Source organism: Orbicella faveolata, unplaced genomic scaffold (assembly GCF_042242905.1).
Source record: "Orbicella faveolata isolate gen_17 unplaced genomic scaffold, um_ofav_v1 contig_26, whole genome shotgun sequence".
NCBI classification, from domain to species: Eukaryota; Metazoa; Cnidaria; class Anthozoa; order Scleractinia; family Merulinidae; genus Orbicella; species Orbicella faveolata.
This window is the reverse complement of record NW_028301554.1, coordinates 2,997,468-3,017,364: the sequence shown is the minus strand read 5'-3', so window position 1 is coordinate 3,017,364 and position 19,897 is coordinate 2,997,468. Positions and strand designations below refer to the sequence as shown.

The following is a 19,897-nucleotide window of genomic DNA, read 5'->3' as shown; positions in this document are numbered from 1 at the left end:
CTGTGAGGTTCTAATACAAAAAAGCTAGAAATGACGTCCCCTAAAGACGTTCATTGTTTACTTGAATAAGACTTTCCCTTGTACTGCCTTTTTTCACATTGCATGCTAAATTTACATAAATTTTTATTTCCCAGTTTTTGTTGCATCATCGCAGATGTCGGCTGTTTAACATAACCTGCAAAGAATTAATGAAAATTAACGAGCGTTTTGCTTCCCTTGAAAAATGTTAACTGCCGAAAATTTAAGGATTTTATTTGACAATTTCGGTAACAAACCCCTGTTCTAATTACATCTTTGCGATAATTGAAAACCCCCGATTCAGTAATTCTGCAATTTGTAAAAGATGGAAATAACCCTGAGATAAGCCATTGCAAACCGTTAGTAAGAATAAAATTTAAGGGAATATTTCCATCTCGTTGGACGCGCAGCTGAAATAAACGAATGATTTCCCCTAGATCACTATATTGTTTCCTACTTAGAATTCAAAACTTGACGGATTGTCCGATGTGTTTGTGGATTAATGGTGTTTTCTATAATATAGTCACCTGGTTTTAATTATGAATTCACTTCAGTCGACATTGTCGACCATAAAATATACATGGCGACGTTTATCAATTATTTATCAATCCGTATATATTTATGTTTCCCCAAGTTCTCTCCGTTACCGAAAACAGAAGGTTTGGGAACTTAGCGGTTGTGTCAATTAACAGAAAGGACGAAAAAAAAATTCAGAGAAACCCGACTAGAAAAGCTGGTAGGTAAATGTTACTTTGCTTACGATAGAACCCTGAAATGGCTCCACTGAATCTAGAAATGATGTTTTTTTGTATCTACGTGCTCGTGTGAAAGAGATAGACCTTGTTGTCAAAGCCGGCAGAGGTAGATTACCAGCGATATAAAGATAGCATACCACGAAAGATATCAGTGTACCCATCAAGCTTGCTTTCGTGAAGTGGGAAGCTGAACAAACGAAAAAAAATTCATCATTATTTTCGCACATGAATGACCCGCACTTGCAAGGAGAAGATTTCAGTTGTGTTAATATTTCCAAGCTTATTTTCCAACTTTGTGTCCTCGGTAAACTCAGAGATATTTTTTCGCGTATTTTTTTACCCGTCGGAAACTTAAGACCCGTTATGCTGTAGCCAAAAGCCCTAAGCTGAAACATTTTGCTGTTCGCCCGCTTCTATATCAATAAGACGTTTATATCGTTGTGTAAATAATCTCCCTTTTGTCGCATTATTGAAAGTTTACAGCTTCTGCCATCCTGCTTAGATATGTCCACAATTCAGATATTTCAGGATCAAAGAAGTTCTTGCTTTTGGCCTGGAATTATAAAAATTGTACTTTAAATTAAACCAGAGCATTTCGAGAAGTTCGTTGTAGCGATCCTGACTTTGTCCGTGTAGTATTTTTTTCAATTTGCATTTTAGTTTTTTGGCGTTCTCAAGAAAATGCTGAATATCGATAAGAGATATTTCTGTCTCTGCCTTTTGTCGGTTAATACGCAAGATATGATACAGAATCATCGCTTTGATCTGCCGGGACATCCGCTGCATAATTCACCACTCACACCTTAAAGCGACGAAAAATAACTTTCTCTCAAAACTGACCTACTTTTGGTTCCGGTGACAAGAATTGGCAGTTTATCGTTTGAAAACAACTGCAGTGTTTCGCGGTATTATGCTCAGCTAAAGTATCGTGCAGTTTAAGGGAACGATCTGGGAATAATTGTATTAAATACTGATGAGAAACAACACGCATGGGACGTAAAAGATTCCACGGTGTTTTTCATGATTTTTTTTTTGTTTCATGGGCTCCATGACTTTTCCGTTTAGCTAGTTTTTAATCAGTTAAGATATGCCACAATACCTCAAATAACCAATTTGAAGTCGTCAAATATGCCTCAGTGAAACCCTACGTATTTGTTTTATTCCATTTTGAAGAGTGCCCTTCTAGCTCTTAGATCAGATAGAATCATATAATTTTCCTTTTAAGAAATATAAAAACCAGTCGACCTGCCCAATGAATAATCGTCAGTTTATTTCAGCTTTGGCCATGTATTACTAAAAAATTAAGATAACTGTAGTTCTAGCTAGGTAAAACAAATTCATTAAGATCTGTGATGGACAAGCTGGGATGCGATCGCAAACAAACTCAGTTCACCAACGCAAAGCGCTGCATGTTTCTCAAAACGTGATCCAAATATTTGTGCTCCCTTTTGTGCCTGGCTTGTAGTAAACTTCCAGAGCAGCTCTAGCTACGAGATCAAGCAGCTATAATTTTAACTCCGCTTCGGCACTGATTACACGCCAAGTTATCTCTTAGTTGCGTGGTTACGTACCGCCGAAAAACCAATTCACCAACAAAACTGAATTAACAAGCCTGTTGAAAATAATAAATTAAGCTGAAGAAAATGTTAAACGCTCGCTTATTAAACACGGTGGATTTCTAAAACTCTGTTGATGATGTCTTCTTACTCGTGGGAAATCCGTGATACAACACAGAGGTAGGGAGGCTTCTTTAACTTACAAAATTCATCATTTGGTGAATGAAAACGTTGTATCCGTGCCGGTGCTTCAGTTGGGAGCATGCGAACCTGTGAATTTATATAGGCGTGGCTCGTAATATTGTGCGATTCTTCTGAATTATGGTGCTTGAGTAAAATGTAAGCTGTCAACAGAAGCCTGTTTTTTTTTTTGTCAGGAGAAGACACATCTAATGATTCCGTAAAGTGTTTACCCACGCGAACGTGCCGGACAAATGCTGTCGAGTCAGACAGCAGGAAGACCTCGCAGGTGTAACGATAAATGACGAGAGAGAAACGTAATTTTGTCAGGCGAAGCTTTCAAGTTTCAGCCAAATAACGGAAAATAAATTTAGCATTGCACAACGTACGTGCATTTCTGTGGATGGTGAAGTTGTTCGCATCACGTTTGGTTTATCACGTTTTCCGAAGCAAGAAAATGTTCGGCATAATATCAACGAACCCTTTACACATTGATCAGCTAATTTGAGAGCCAAACATCAGTGGAACTAACATTTCGTCTGAGTAAGTGAATCGCCATATTGTGAAATCCTCTGTCATAACTTCGACTTTAAAATGGCACTGAACCAAGGGCAGAATTTTCTGTCAGTGTAATAAGCTTCCGGTCAAATTAGCCGCTTCGTAGTAGGCAAAAAATTCAGTCCTAACCAGTCTTAAAATTCATTTTGTTGAAAGCCTCTTGTTTGGTTAGTTGGGAAATGATGTCTAGATTCTTAACTTTTCAGAGCACCGGTCGTTTAGACACTTTCAGAACTGTGAATTTTGTTAAAAAACAAATCCAGCGTCTTGTTCTGTGTGGAGTACAAATATTCCTACACACTAGAACGAAAAAGCACTTAACAAATTCCGTACTTTGTTGCAAGGTTTGTATATTAAATGTTGACATTTCGTTAAATATTGTTTTGCGAGAGAATTCAAAACAACAGTGGTGTGTTTCTTTTATAACTTGGCATTAAATTTCTAGCCAATTCCCAGACTCAATGCTTAAGTGCTAGTGTGAACACCATCTTTGTCTGTATTCATCGCAAATCAATTCAATTCGTCTTATTTTGACTTGTTTTCTCGTCTCAGTTTTTGAGGTACTATAGGGGTTTGCAAATTAAGATGAATACCTTTCGATTAGAGCCCGGTCTTGTTTATTTTATAACTTTGCAGCAGCTGGATTGAGAAAAAAAAAATGTCATAATAAAATGTATTCTTCTTTTCGAGAAAAAACAGTGTATGGTTATAAAATTGAGTAGCGAATCATTCGGACGCAGTTTATATTCCACAAAACTTTGTTTCGTTAAATCCCGGGTCAGGAACAGGACAGCTGTTCGTGGTTAGGTTGTCATGGATACTGCGTTGTGCAATGTTTTTTTTTTTCCTAAATTAATTTCATTCTGGTGTTTCATTTAATAATTTGTTGATTCTTTACAAAGAACTGTTTATGGGACTAACTCCTGTGGTATAATTACTTGAACAAAGGAACAGCGTCTGGTAAGCCTTGTTTGCTCTTTGTGTTTCTCAACCTGCTGAAACTGCCATAAATTAAATTTACGGAGACAGCACCTGCTGGTCATGCATTAATCTCACACGGCTTCGAAAAAAGCAACTTTATATCAGCGTATTTTTCTAATCACTCATAGTTGCTATGTCATCACTCAAGTAATGAGTGTTTTCAAGATGACTTCAGTCTTATGCATCTTCTCAGTTCTGTAACTATACCTGTTCTTGAATATTGTGCATGAAAAAACCAATATTTATGTTGTCCAGGGAGGTTATGTGGATCTCCATGGCAAAGGCATCATCATGCAGACGCTTATGACGTAATTCGGGTGACATCAGGAGGATACATTTAGCTGGAATACCCCATTGAAATGTCCAACGTGCGTAATCACCTTACCTGTTGGGGGTTAGCTGTTCATCAAAAATATTCTGGTTTGTTCTCAAGCTTAGATGGGTCACCAGGCCTGTGTTTAACACCGGTTTCCATTGCAATAAGCGTTGATCAATTGTTACTCCCCTGGGGGAATGCTTGTCTATCGCACTTACCACTCCCCCCTCCAGCATTTGCATCGGGGTTTATTAACAATTCGCTGTTAAGTATATTAACTTCTAGGTTGGGAAGGTTCTATCAGAGTGAAGTATCTTGCCAAAGAACACAACAAAAAAGACTTCCAGCGCACGAACGACAGATACCCCATCCAAAGACAGTTCCATTGTTAGCCAAAGTATTTGCGCTCTAGGTAAAGGAGCGTCTACAAAAGCAGCGTCACAACGTTATCGTGAATTACTAAACGGTATGGCAAAAATAACATTTACACCATATCCATCAAATTGTGTTGCAAACGAACGTGACGAAGTGACGGAGACAGCATGCAATATCCTTAATGGCGGCCACATGCCACGGTGAAGCTCTTGTAATGTGAGCCATTTGAACAATTATTACCTCTACCGGTATTCTTAACATTCGGATGAGACTGCTAAAGTAAAACAGAAAAGAAAATCGGATATTTTTCAAACAGCACACAACCCTTGAGCGACGTCAGAAAATAGTATCTAATTCTTGAATTTGATTCTGAGGTAAAGAGAGACATTTCAGCCGCGCTGGCTATTAATGCTTTGTGAAAATGGAATAGCTTTGTAATGAGAATACTTGTAATTTTCGGACGTTAAAATTTCAGATGTTTAATTTTCGGACACTTTTCATCTCATTTCGGACAAAAATTTCGGACACTGTGATGAAACACAGCTGAAGTACATTTACGCCTATAAAACACGAATTACACTGAAACAGCATATTCGAAAATGATAGTTTTACTGCGCCCTTACAGTTTTGAGATACACCGTGGACAAAATAGCACAAATTCTATCAAGCCGTTACGAATCTCAAGCAGTGTCTCAATTAGAGTTCGCCTCATAAAGGAAACTAAGAGCTTTGGAGCTACTTAACAATTTTATACTGTGCTCTAAATATTTCGGACGCTTAAAAATTTCGGACGGTTTTATTTTAGGACACTTTGTATGTATGAAATTAAAATCGTCCGAATTTTTTCCAAGTAATGTACGCTAAACTTATTCCGCGTAGAAGACTAGAAAAGATGCAGAACGCTTCTTACATTAAAAATAACATTTGTTTCCAACGTTACTTTCTTCACCTCTACGAATAAAAGCAAAAATGCAATAAAAAGAGAAGAAGTTTTATATTCACATTCATATGGTAACTGGGGTGTGTGATGCAGATAATGGTACGTGCTCAGCCTTAGGGTGATAATTCGATTTGACGCTTGGTAAAGGAGAGTGCATGTTGGAGACAAAGTGCTGGTTAGGGAAGGGCGCTTTTTTCTTTATTGTTATCACTGATGAATGTCTGTAGAAGACCGTTTTCGTAAGTCAGGAATGATTTTAGCAGCTCAGAGGGCTTACAGTGCTGTCATTGATATCATTGCCTGACAATAAAGATCATTGCCTCTTGTATTGGACAGTTAACATGGCCAATGACTAAAATCAACCATTGATAAATTGCGTTATTGCCGATCCAATAGAGCGGTTTTCATTTGAGTGTCGAACAGTTAACGATTGGGCTGAAAAACCCGCGGCTCTTACGCCTGGTCCTCATTTGAAGCGACGCAAACATAAGCATAAGCTAGGACGGTCGAACATAAGTATAAGCATAAGAATATCAAAACCTTGCGTCCTTCTTATGCTTGTGTTTATGTCGCTGTTGTGTCCAAAGGAGATATGTTGGCATAAGCTTAACATAAAGCATATTAACACATAAGCGAAAGACTTTCAGTCAATCAGCGAGCACTCTATGCTTAGGCCAACGTTTTCCTGAAGTGAAGTGAAAGACTTTATTTAATGAGGGTGACCCGTGACAGTAACTTAAGTTACTGATAAACTTGGGGCCCTCAGCTTAAAATAATTAGAATGCTAAAAATATATTATTTACAATAAAATGCTAAAATACAATATTATTTACAATAAAATACTTAATTAAGTTACTATTAAAAATGGTTACAAATAATAAACTGGACTTACAATTTCAAACATACTACGAACATACTTCCTCTTTAAATATAAGCATAAGCATAAGTGTAAGAGGAGCCCTCATGCTAATGCTTATGCCACAGCCGTCCCCCGGCCACTAGCACATAAACTTCTTATGCTTATGCTTGCATCGCAAGTTAGGACGAGGGAGTACCGGGAGTTCGCCCACGCTTTCCCGCGCTTCGCGTCGCTAGATGTATGTACTTCGAGGTTTGATTGGTTCATTGGATTGTCTGTTTGCCTTGTGATTAGCTAGAGGGATTACTTTAGGTATTGGGCCTGATAATGTTTCCTCGGCACAATTGTGCAATAAATCTCTCATTATTTAAGCTGCTTAGGATCACCGGACGTTTCTTTACAGACCACACTTCGCTTGATCCGAATTGTCAAATTCATGGTTAATAGAAAATTATGTGTATACTTATTGGAATAGGAGCGCTTATCAGAATAGAGACACTTATTAACAAACGATACATTTCTTGGGCCGCTTTTTGGGTCAGGGTGCCAGATCGAATCTTACCGTAGCAGTTAAAAAACTTGAACCATTTCGATAGTTCGAAAGCAAACAACAAAATTTTGGGATCATAGCATTCGCATAGTAACAAGTGATTTTATTTTTTGATGCTTGCTTAATAACCTATATCATCACACTAATTAGCGTTTACATTATTGCCAGGAAAGCCTAGTGGATAAACTAGCAATGCTACACGATATGATACCGGCAAAAAAGAACAGACGATTTCGCTCAGTGCGTAATTTTGTGATACCTGGCAATAATTTTCAGTTTTCTCAAAAACGATTTTGTCGGATTCTAATCACTTCTGTTCAAACATTCACTCTCAGTAACTGCACTACAAAGAAATAAGCACACCCAAGGGACAGCAGTAAAATGCCAGCCTTTTCTCAGCTATTAAGTTACAAGTAATTAGTGGAATAAGCCATATAATCACTGTTTATTTTATACATGTAGATCCAAAATAGAGGGTTTCAACAATAGCCCCCTACCGCGCTGCCTCTTGGGAGAAAGACACCGAGTTGCTAAGGTTGATAGCAACTTATATTTTTCCGGGTGAATCAGGAATGATAGACCGAAGCATGCCTCAGAAATAGCGACAAGCGAAAGTGTAACCGAGGTTAAACTTCCCCGGTGATTCATTCTTCGCTGCTCTGTATTTCCCTGCAGGTTTTTTTTGGTGGCAGAGGGAAGGATTCCTCAAAAGATCGACGAAATTTTCTACGTAAGCTCAAGCATATATTCTCTACGATTGCTCACCATGGACTCCTCGCTCAATGTACATCCTATTTGTGGATTTTGGGAGGGTGCTTTGGAAATTCACGTACCGAAATAATGCGTGTTCTTCCTTTACAGTTATACCGTCAACTAAAGACCATCTAGTGTTAAAAAACCACTGGTCGAAACGAACGAAGCATCAACTAACCGCAGTCTCGCTCGTTGTGGAACACTCGATCGGATCGAACGTTCTTGGCGAATTTGTTTCCGGTGTTTACCCCGTTATTCTACAAGACTGAGAATATGACAGTAAAGTTTCGACGATCCTTTATGTGGCAACGAATGCATCGGCCTCGAACAAAGTGCCCTCATGTTTTCTTAGTGACCTCTGTGTTTCTTTGCAGCACGGCTATTCACTTCCTTACCGTATTTAACAGTGACACATCAGTAGCTAACGGCGATAATACTGTTTACAGGCATCGATTTCTTCTCAGTGTCAATGAAAGCAAGAAGGGAAATTATCCCGATGATGTTTTCACGTTGGCGCAAAAGCGCAAAGGAGCTGTAATTTTGCATATTATTGGGATGTGTTATATGTTTTTGGCACTGTCCATCGCTTGTGATGAGTTCTTCATTCCCGCGTTGGCAATTATCACCGAAAAATTAAATATTTCAGAAGATGTGGCCGGAGCTACGTTCATGGCCGCTGGCGGTAGTATGCCAGAACTTTGTACCTCTTTTATTGGAGTTTTTGCGGACCCTGATTCGAATGTTGGCTTCGGAACCATTGTAGGTTCCGCTGTGTTCAATGTCTTGTTTGTTATTGGAATGTGCGCGGTGTTCTCGAAGGAAATCTTAAAACTGACATGGTGGCCCTTGTTTCGAGATTGTATGTTCTACAGCATAGCTCTGATCGTTTTAATCGTGTTCTTCACAGACGGAAAGATCGAGTGGTGGGAAGCGCTAATACTGATTATCACATACTTCTTGTATGTGACATTTATGAAATACAACCACAAAATTGAAAGATCGGTGAAAAGATTGCTTAAATCGAACAAAGTGAGCACTCTGGATTCGAAACAAGCCGAAGCAGCCAACATGCAAGATCCTTCTCTGGAGGTAGGTGAACACATTTTACTTTGGTGTTAAGGTGATAAGGGAAACGAAGGTTTTTTTTTGAAAATTTTAAATGCATGATAAGTGTCAACAGTGCTTTAATTGAACCGCTTTCATGCTAAATTCGCTTCAGGAAACGGCGGGGGATGCTGGCCGCTTCGAAGTAACATAAAACGCAGATTTTTAATCATTTAAAGAAACTTTTTCGTGACTTTGTCCGAAAAATCTTTCAATCGGTCAGTCGTGCATGACGGCAGATGCCAATTTAATGAAGAATCTTCGTCACCCCTGAATATAAATGTACAGAAGTTGACGAGTTAGGTACTAAATTACCAGCGTTTTACATTTGTAGGCGAGTAAAGGGGCATGTGTTTAGAATTTATGTTACGTTCAAGTGAGTAGTGTGAACTTTTATTTTTTGTTTAAGAATGCCGTGTTGCTATCCCGAGGCAGTTTCAGCTATATATTTTAATATTAAACAAGAAGCTGGTACAATGGCTCGTGTACAAATATATTCGTAGACACGTACATAATAAATTCGTGCAATTCGAATGAACGTTATGCATGAGAGCACAAAGCGTAAAATGGAATTGTATTTGGCAGGTGCTATGCGCCTAAATTTGCTACAATGTGAGTCTTCTTATGTAATCTCTGCACTTAAAAACAATTGGAAATTTCACGGGCAGGCTGTAGAGCTCCATCGCCGAAATGCTGTTAACTCGAGCATGTAAACAAGGATTTTCTAGTTATATCGTTAGGTGGGGTGTGCGTCAACAGTACGCAGGTCAGACGTGTTAATTAAGCTTGAAATGCAACAGGAGCTAATGATCAAACTCTATGTATAAAAGACACTTGAAATCAGTGATGAGAACAAGATCGAGTTGCACACACAAGCACAGCTGCAATCAACTCTTGGGTCTATCTGTTGAACTGATGACATGATACTGTCTGTAAAAGTGTTCTCTCTCGTGTTGACCTTCTTGTAATCCTCTTTGGATTAATCTGGCTAGAATTCTAAACAGGACAGCAAATAACGGGGAAAACTAATTAAACCTCCTTTTGCATGTAAAACTGCTTTTTCAGGATCTCATCAAGTTCTATTTTTGATCAGAATTGTACTGTACATAATTTGTTCAAAGATAAGTGATAAATATGTGTTAATATATTTGATGTTTCAAGCTTTTTATGATCATGAATGGATTTTAATTCACTTGACTCAAGGGTGGTACCCAAGCTCTTGATAATTTTTCTGTAATTATGTTTACTACCAGACAGCAAGTTTGAATGGTCTTCTCAACAACCAAGTGAATCTTAGCTTAAATAAGCAGTGCTAAAATGGTACACAGAATCTGGGATACTGTCAATGATAAATCTGTAACATAAAAGTAAAACTGAGTAGAGGTTAGCCTTTAATTTCCGCTGCACGTTGTTCTTTCATACAGCATGCAAGCCCTTGTACACTGTATTTACTTAAATGCTTGATTCTGTTTATTCAAGTTTTAATGAAATCTTTCTGTAATTAAATTCAGGAATCGAAAAGTGAGCCATTTTGGGCCAGTTATGAACTATCAAGTACTGATGTATACTTTTGTACTCCTTTTTTACAAACTGCACTGCCTTAGAAAGTTTGTACTACAATCCTTCAGGATTATTAAAACTACTCAATGAATATGTTTGATTAGTTACCAAGAAAATAGGCTTTTGGTCATTTTGAAAAGATCATACTGTGTGAAAAAGTTGAAATGACTGAAATCAAGAGAGCTTGTGTGCTTGTGGCCAAATTCTAACCAAGCATTACTAAATTATTATAAAATGCAGTTCAAATCCATATCCACCACATGGAAAGTCATTGAAAATTCTGATGTTGGCAGAGAGGATGGAGCTCAAAGCCTTATTTTTTTCACAAAATTATGAATGTCAGAGTTCAAATAAAACAACCCTTTCATGGGAAAGGAAGTATGGATATTTCCTGAAGTAACAGAATTTATTGCTTTTTGTAGGAAAGATTAAATTTGACCCAGCTGAGTGGGTTAATGAACAGAACTTCATTTTATACTAATACTCATATTTAATGACTCTTTGTCACTTGTATTGAACTGAATGAATATGATAATTTGGTTTCCACCTGGTGAAAAGTTTCATTTGTAAAGTCCTAGCCTTTCATTGTATGAATTACCACCAGAAATTACAGGAAATTAAAAGATGTGAATTTGTGTATTTAAGGACGGTGCCTACTAAATACAAAGGTTTTTGTGCCAGGTTAGGACTATGCGGAAAAAGTACATCTTGGCAAGGGCTATTAGAATCCAGAAAGAAAACTGGGCGTAGCCACGCATTTTTTCAAGATAATTAGCCTTGAATTTCAACAAAAATGCTGACATCAGCATTTTTCTGAGAAAAGAAGAAAAAGATATTTCTTCACAGGTTTCCTTAGAATTTGCCTTTACATGCAGAAAAGCAAACATGTTTATAAAGATCTTAAAACTGCATGGTAAATGGCAACATAAAAACCATTTTTGATATATTTTTAATAACAAAATCGTTGCAACAGCGCCTTTAGCGTCTCTGACAGCCTTCCTCGGGTTCAGCTAAAATACAGGCTAAACACCTTTTGTTCACAACCACAAACTAATCACGAGTTGAATAGGCTTGCCACTTCCATTTCATAACATAAAATGTAGGGGTAGCCACGTGTTTTTTAAAGTTATTGATCTTTTTTGAAAACTTTTATGGTGCCCATTACATTTTTTCCTGTGACCTCCCCAGTAGGTAAAACAATTGCGTATCTCGCACTTGTTTTGCGCACGCACTACGCCATCTGCAGGTACATGTTTACAGTTGAATTTCAGGATAATTTTCAACAGATAACAGCTAGTTTTTCAGCTGGAAGACTTTATCAGTTAATGCATAGTGATATGCTACTATTCTGGAATTCCTGGTTCAACTACAAGTTCATTAAACTTGATTTGGTCACGGTACAAAAATTTTGCTTTCAATTTAGTCGTGTGCTAGGTAGCGTAGTTGATTGCGTCACTGTTCACCCTAGCACATGCGTGGTGCTTAAACCATGCCTTGCGTGATGTGCAGAACATGTGCGCACTAACAAAAGTAGGCACCGTCCTTAATACAGAGACCCAAACTAAAATTATGTTACGTCTAATCAGTGCATAAGATTAAATTAATATCTCTTAGATATTCATTAGCACATCATAATGTGAACTCCATGTTTGAAAACAAGTTTAGTAATTTCAGTTAACCGCACAAAGTATCTGTCAATAGTAACTTGTGAGGTATTACTAGATGTAATATTTTTAGTAAGGATTTTTCCTGAAATATTTAAATCAAACAGAAAGCAGTGGAAAACCTTTGTACATCATCCAAACAGAACAATGGTCTTCCTTGCTTCCGCCATGGAGCACTTCAACTTGTTATTCACACTATGGATCCTCTTGGAGAAGGTGAGTAAAGCGTTATCAACTTATTACATCTCTCTTAAATGTAAGTTTTTGAATATTCTTAGAACTTACATTAAAGTAAATTATATTCAGGGGTATCATTAAGGGCGAGTAGCCTACCAAAACAACTGGTTAATCAGCCATCTTTGGCCAGGTGCTGTCAACTCTTTTTACCATTACTACTGATGAAAAGTGTTATTGGTAGTAACATTCCATTGAAGACCCTTGTGAAGCATCCTTTTCCTAGTTTTGAAGCTGTAATTAATGCATATTTTTAATTAACAGATTTAGATGTGTGAATCGATTCAGCATCCATAGTTTACTTGATGTTTGTGCAAATATGTCATGGAATGCCAGGAACATTGTCATTGAATAGGTTCCAGTCTTATGTATGATCCACTGAAAAAAACTTGGCATCTGCACAGCTGTTGAGACTCTACGCCAAATTTATTATAAATCTCTATCTCAAGTACTTTCCTGGCAGCTGTGGTGGACAAAATATTTTTTCTTTATTCTGTCATTCTGTTCTGATTAACAGCTTCCATTGCAGTGAAAATAAACAAGTTAAAGAGACTCAGATGTCTTAAAGTCAAAGTTGGTATGGAAAGAGACCCTGGTCTTGTGCATGGGAATCAAGACGTTTATAAAAACATGGATGATGGCCACAGACAGTTTCATTTATCCGTTATAAACAATGATGAAAGGACAGATTCAACTTCAACGGCATCATTTCATAATTGCGTTAATGACTCCTCTCTTTCAGGGAACAACTTTACTTCTATCAATGACTCATATAATAAAGGAGTTGTGGACAACTCTTCTAGAAACTCTAGTTTGGTAAATGGAGGCACACTGTTTCCTCTTGTACAAATTGCCCCTCATGAGAATGGAGCTGTCCACGTACCTGGTGGAGTACCTGAAAATTGTGAGCGAAGTAATAATGCTTATAGAACTTCAACAGAGTCGCAAGGCTCTCAAACAACTATGCTACCACATTCTTCACATCAACAATTAGTAGACGTTGAAAGTGCCAAGGAAGCATGTGTAAGTATGAATAGTTTATCTGTTTCCTTGTCGAGGAGTATTAACTTTAATAGCAACATGCATCTGGTATAGTAGTGATGCTTTAGGAACGAGTCTCACTCCTGTGGTCAAAACATGTCAACTTCATGCATTCGCCCACTCATTCCCATAGATGTGGAGGCAGTGTGGCCAAGTGGTTATGGTACCAGACTTGAAATCCTGAGGTCACAGGTTCAAGTTCCGCTCTGATTTCTTAGCTGGAGTTGTTTCTCAGTAGACCTTAGTCCAACTCCTCGGTCATGCTTGTTAATAACCAACTGGTCTGCCTCCTGCCAGTTGGGATTTTAAGCCTATTATGTTTAGTTGATATCTTTGTTTCATTCAGTTTAAGTGACATGCCTGTGAACTGGCTAGGTGTAGCTAAGTGCATTGACCATTATAAACAACAACATTTGAACATTTGACTAGTATCTCACACCTGGCTGATAAGTCTGGGTGATTACGACCTTAAATGACATTTTTCTGAAAAACATATAAATGCAAACCAGTACATTAACAGAAAAGTCCTACAGCTGTACAAGTAAATGACTGTATTCCCCCTAATACTGAAATTTTTAAGGGAAAGGTACTGGTGATTATGTACTGTGTGGGAAGATACATTATGATCATAACATCTTTGCAAATCTTTGGAATGTCCTTGGAAATTTTCTAGCATTTTCCGATTTGGTTGAGTTGTCTTTGAAAAACCTGATACTCCAAGGAGAAATATCTCATGTCTTAGACTTCTGTATCTTGGAGAATCACAGATAATCTTCTTGTAATATGGTTGGCAGGTAGGACCCAGGAGAATAATCCTCCCCCAATGAAAGAAACAATCGAACAAGAGAAGCAAGCTTTACTCAGGAAATTATTTGAAACCCCCTAGCAAGTTTGATGTTTACTCCAGAATTTTGATGTCTTCAAAAAACAGTGTCTTATCAAAGGGCATATGACCGTTTATTTCCTCCACTAAATGCTGTTGTTTCTGTTTGAAGCTTGAAGATGAAAGTGAACCTATAGACTTAAGTTGGCCATCAGGCTGGAAAGATCGACTGGTATACCTCATCAGAGCTCCTATTATGTATTGCATGTATTTTACAGCACTGGACATCAAGAGACCAGTAAGTCAATTTAAGTCTGCATTAGGCCAAGTGACCCATACTTTTGGAGCTTAGCCAGTTTCTTTACTATTAAGTGACTTAATACCCCTGGCCAATGTTGAAAACAAATTGTCTTGCCCAAGAACACATCACAGTGCCCAACCAGTCCAGGGCTCAATATTTATTGTTCAAGAAAGACTGGGTCCTATAATTGGTAAAAATCCCATTCAGGGAGTGGCATATGAATACTTTTTGTTGTTTTGTACGAGTTGGAAACCAGGAATAAGTATTGCTCTGATGGGCCACAAGGCTTCAATTCAAAGTTAACCTTATTACTTTAATATGACAAAGGTACATGTGAAGTCTGTTGGGCAGGGGGAGGGTTTGATGAGCGATGCAGAGGATTTGAACATCCTACTCTCTGTACTTTTGATTTATTGTCACCACTGGCACCACTGTGTTCTATTTCTATGGCAAAGTTATTTTACTCAATGCTGCAGATTTGTTTCACTTTTTTGCCCAGTTTCTCCAAAATTTGAATTCTGCTTCCAACCATTTAAATAAATAACATTGCTTAGAGAAAGAGCCACTTCAACCTTAGCTGGTTTTCAGGTGGGTACTCTATCCAGGTCGAACTGGAATTTGAAGATTTCAGTTTCTATGGAGGGAGGAAAGCCAGAGTACTGTACCTGGAGAAAAACCCTCAGAGCAAGGCGAGAACCAATAACAAACTCAACCCACATATGGCACCAGGCTGGAATCGAACCTGGGCCACATTGGTGGGAGGTGAGCACTCTCACCACCGCACCATCCCTGCTTCCCACCCCCGTCTTCTGGACTCCCCCTCCCCCCCACCCCCAACAGGTCTGTAGCAAAGTTGGGAAAGGTATTGATAAAATCATTTTCTTTCTTTTAGGAAAGAAGACACTTGTATCCTTGGACATTCATTTGGTCAATGTTATGGATTGTTTGCTTTTCTTACTTAATGGTTTGGTGGGCAACAGAAGTTGGTGACACCCTTGGTATTCCTACAGAGGTAGGCAAAACCTGAGCTTAATATATCTCTTTCAGTCCAAAACTCAATTAATGTAGTACAGTCAAACCTCTGGTTGTGACCACTTTGACCACCGAGCGCTTCTCCTCAGCGGCGAGTTTTCCAAAATACCAAAAGTCTTCAAGTCAAATGTGACAAATCACTATAACGGTTTTAAAATGATCTGTCTTTGTTTCTAGTTTTGATGTAATGTTTATTTGTTTCTTTACAGGTGATGGGCTTAACATTCTTAGCAGCTGGGACAAGTATTCCTGATCTTATTACCAGTGTTCTAGTAGCAAGGAAAGGCTTTGGTGACATGGCTGTGTCCAGTTCCATAGGGAGCAATTTGTTTGATGTCACAATAGGGTATGTGTGCAGTTTCCCTTGTACTTGTAAGAAGAATGGGAGGGGGTGTCCTGGGGGGTGTCCTGGGGGATGTCCCTAAAAGATACCATCGCCAAGGACAATTGACTTAAGTTTATTATTTTGTCACTGAGTGTAGCATATTGTAGATTATTTTATTGATGAGTAATGGCCAGTCACATCCTTGACAAAAATAGTAATTACTTGGCCATTATTTCAGATCTACTTGTTTTTGGTTTACTTTGAAAATATAATCCAGCAAGACTACAATAATATGTGCCCACTCTTAAAGAGTTTGAAATACATGTAGAACACCCTAATTAAGGGGTAGAACACATTTGTGTGTATATTAAACAATGTAAAATGTATTGCATTTCTAGTTACAAATTGTAAATTTATATAATGTTGTAAGTTTATCATAAGAAGTGTACTGTTTGTGTTGTACTGTAAAGATATTTTGTATTTATTTATTTATTATTTTTTTAATGATAAGAAATTTTACAATACTCAACAGTACAACACAGTACAATACATTACTTACAGTATTTGCAATACTGGTTACTTACAAACATACAATATATGGTATGGTGAGAGGAGTATTGTGAATATGTTGTAAATGTGTTGTACTATAACAGTGTTAGAGTAGTAAAACGTGGAGTCCTCTGGGTCCAGTGGACTGAACATTAGTTATGTTGTGTTATTTTTCTTAAATTACAATCGAAAGTCATTATGTAAGAAAATATGTATAAAAGGGAATATCAGAGGCTATCCCTATTGAGGATGTTCCCTACTTAAGAATATTTAATATACAATCTAATTATGTATTGCATAGTGATAACATAAGATTAACATACTGGTCTTGTTTTTCTCTGTGTAGATTACCTGTTCCATGGATAATTTTCAGTGCAGTACATAGCGGTACTGCTATGGTAGTTAGTAGCTCGGGACTGTTCTGTTCGGTCTTGTTACTCTTCTTAATGCTGATAGCTGTAGTTGCAGCAATTGCTATCAGCAAATGGAAGATGTCCAAACTGCTTGGTGCCACCATGTTTGTGCTGTATGTCGTTTTTCTTGTCCTCTCGTTGCTGTTGCAGTACAATGAAATTAAGTGCCCATTTTAAAGGTGAGGTGTTGTTATTTACATAACTAATGACCTAGAAATCTTTTCATTCATTCATTCATTCTGTTTATTTTGCCTTTTTACTTAATGTACAGTATTTATAAATATGTGAATGTGAGGCGATGTGACCTCTAGAAACCATCAGGCTTTTAGTTGAGGCCACCTCAGCTCGTATGTAACAATACGGTTACATAAATAGTGCAACAGTGTGCGGCTTTCTTCTAAACTTGCAGCCATCATGATCTACTTGAAAGGTCTAATCTTGATTTCAGGCCATGGTTCATGTTTCGTTTTTTGCCACAAAGTTCAGAGCTAGACTCTATTACTCTATTACTCTCTCTATTACTCCCTCAGAGAAGATTTTATTACTGATTCTTAATAACCAGGTTGAAACTCTAATATAGTATTTGTCTAGGTGATAGAAGACCAAGTGTAATCCTATAGCCATTATGCAGATTTTATCATGAGTTATAGGTAGCACACAATATGTCTATAAAATCTCTAATCTACATGTATTTGTTGTTCTGCTAAAATTAAGAAGTAAGGAATAGTTGTTTTTTAGTGGTTTGGCAGGTTGTAGAATTTAAGTATGGTGGTGGAAATTACATATAAATAGTGTGTGGCGTTCTCTGTGCATTTCTTAGCATTTAATTTTGAATTAATCTTTGTTTTTTTCCCTATGCAGATAGCATGTGTTAATGGAGTGGTTCTGCAGTATTTGTTACATCAAGCATTATAATGATGAAAATATATTTGACATGACACAACAGTATGTGCAGCAGGGACGTATTCTGAACTGCTTGTCCCATTAAAGGAGATCACCTAGCTCAGGGGAGGTGTACGTCTGTCCACCTTACTGCCCAGTGTTCATTACTACTAGAAGTTGAACTGTACAGAGAAGCTTACCAGTCATCATAACGAAGGGAGACAAAATAACAAATGACTTGTAATTCACCATACTAAGTTTTGTATCCATGCATGTACATGTATTTAAATTTCTGAGGATATATTTCTGGCAAAGACACTGCTGATACCTTTCTTGTACATATATATATATATATTTATTTTGTTCACCTTGCCCAGTGATATGTGTACTGAATGTGTTGTTCCAGAAATATCCATACCCCTCCCATGGAAGGTCTTTTAGCTTGAACCCCCCCCCCCCGACCCCTCCAGAAATTCCATTTTAGTGTCATACTTTCCTTTAAAAAATTGGGCTTTTGAAACCCGCCTCCCCCTTGGAATTTCCATTAACCTTCCTTGGGGTGGGTATGGATATTTTCTGGACATGTACAATGTGGATGTACACATTCCTTATCCCTCTCAGACTCTGCATACCTTTTCCAGCTTTTATTTATTTCACAGCAGTTGCTAAGACTCAGTTACTTACTTACTTACTTAATCCTCTTCGTTCCTAAGTGGAACATAGGTCCTCAACTAGCGCGCGCCACCTAACCCTATTTTGTGCAGTGCCTTTTGCCTCATTCCACGTAACATGCTTTGCCGCCAACTCTGCCATTCTCGTGCGCCTCCAGCTGTTTAAGACTCAGTTACATACAGATCATTTTATTTTGGTTTTTTTTTTTTGGTTCTGGATGTGTACAATTGACAGAGGTTGAGAAAACCATACTTATTTTTTTTAAGTTATTTCTGTTTGGATGTTCTTTGGAAGAGGAACATTTCACCCATTTAAGTTATTTCTGTTCAAGTTTTTTTCAGGGTAAAGGTAATTAAAGATGAATTGAAACCACGTGTTAACCCCTTAACTTCCAGGAGTGACCAGTAATGAAATTTTCCTTTCTATATTGATTCAAGGTCACGTAGACATGTTGAGAATTTACAGAATCATCAAGATAAATTGTCTCACACAGTTCAATTCTCAGAAATGCCAGAAAAGAATTACATGACAGTAATTTAGGAGAATTCATATTTTGATCTTGGAAGTTGAAGGGTTATACTTTGTTCATGTCTAAGTAGCTTACAGCCAGTTGCTATCAAATGTGGATTTGCACTGTGCTAAAGTCACTTATCAGTATCCTCCTCACCTTTGACCCGTCAATTTTATTGATCAGTACTTTGGGCCATGTAGATTTTTCATGGTTTTATTGTCACAGATGTCATTGTTGTACCAATTCGTTTTACACCAAAAACAGAGCAGAGTCATGTGAATACACTCCTTTTCAGCAGAGATTTAACAACATGTTGTACTTACGACAGGTGTTATTTATTGATCACTTTTGACACGGAGGGTGCAATTTTTAGAAAAATTTCAGTTGTAATATAGTGTATATAAACAAGAAAATGATGTTTTATAGTCATTACAAAACTATTTATTTGTGATTTTAATCACTAGAATTATTGCAGGTAATTATTGTTAGAACTTCATCAATCAAGAATATATAAAATGGAAAAGTGATTCCACGCCTATTTAAGACTTGTATTGATTGAAGAATTAGTATGAGATTTAAATAAACAAACCATTTGTCACCAGTCATGAATCGTTATGGTGCTTGAGAAAATTACTGCTGTAAGAGTTGGGGTCACTTAAGTGTATTTGGCTGAAAATTTGTCAGTGTGGGTTAACTTGTTTTGTTAGATAATTTACTAAGAGTGAAAATGACTAAGCTATGTCCACAAGGCAAGATTCTGGTACCCTATCATTTCGTGGACCTGTTCAAACTTTCAATTGAGTATCCCTGACATTTTTGTAAGGGAGTCCCCAGCCAGGACAAATTTTAGCCCTTGCCAGGGTCATTATGTTGTGTTCTTGAGCTGGACAATAATAATTGTAGAAATGGCTTCTGGCAGATTAATAAGCCCTTTGCAGCTAAGCC

The 19,897-nt window shown here is 37.6% G+C and overlaps 1 protein-coding gene across 6 annotated transcripts; it reads left to right on the top strand.

Moving 5' to 3' along the window:
- Nucleotides 1-546: 546 nt before the first annotated feature.
- Nucleotides 547-19,553, top strand: LOC110057769 (sodium/potassium/calcium exchanger 2-like). 6 transcript variants are annotated; one of them, XM_089295225.1, is made up of 10 exons: nucleotides 547-754; nucleotides 7,764-7,818; nucleotides 7,950-8,930; nucleotides 12,277-12,385; nucleotides 12,921-13,426; nucleotides 14,440-14,565; nucleotides 15,461-15,580; nucleotides 15,810-15,946; nucleotides 16,821-17,066; nucleotides 17,749-19,553. In XM_089295225.1, the coding sequence occupies exons 3-9, from the start codon at nucleotides 8,115-8,117 to the stop codon at nucleotides 17,062-17,064; spliced, it is 2,058 nt and encodes a 685-aa protein (XP_089151351.1). In that variant the 5' UTR covers nucleotides 547-754; nucleotides 7,764-7,818; nucleotides 7,950-8,114; the 3' UTR covers nucleotides 17,065-17,066; nucleotides 17,749-19,553. The 6 variants fall into 6 exon arrangements, with proteins under 6 accessions (XP_089151351.1, XP_020620015.2, XP_020620017.2 ...); XM_020764356.2 differs by having other exon boundaries at nucleotides 7,764-8,930; XM_020764358.2 differs by lacking the exon at nucleotides 547-754 and having other exon boundaries at nucleotides 7,589-7,818.
- Nucleotides 19,554-19,897: the final 344 nt, after the last annotated feature.

Excerpts from the sequence above, each read along its gene's own strand:
- LOC110057769 (XM_089295225.1), top strand. The coding sequence starts at position 8,115 with ATGACAGTAAAGTTTCGACGATCCTTTATGTGGCAACGAATGCATCGG. Across the intron at positions 12,386-12,920 it reads TATGGATCCTCTTGGAGAAG|CTTCCATTGCAGTGAAAATA; the intron begins GTGAGTAAAGCG and ends TCTGATTAACAG. Across the intron at positions 15,581-15,809 it reads CCCTTGGTATTCCTACAGAG|GTGATGGGCTTAACATTCTT; the intron begins GTAGGCAAAACC and ends GTTTCTTTACAG.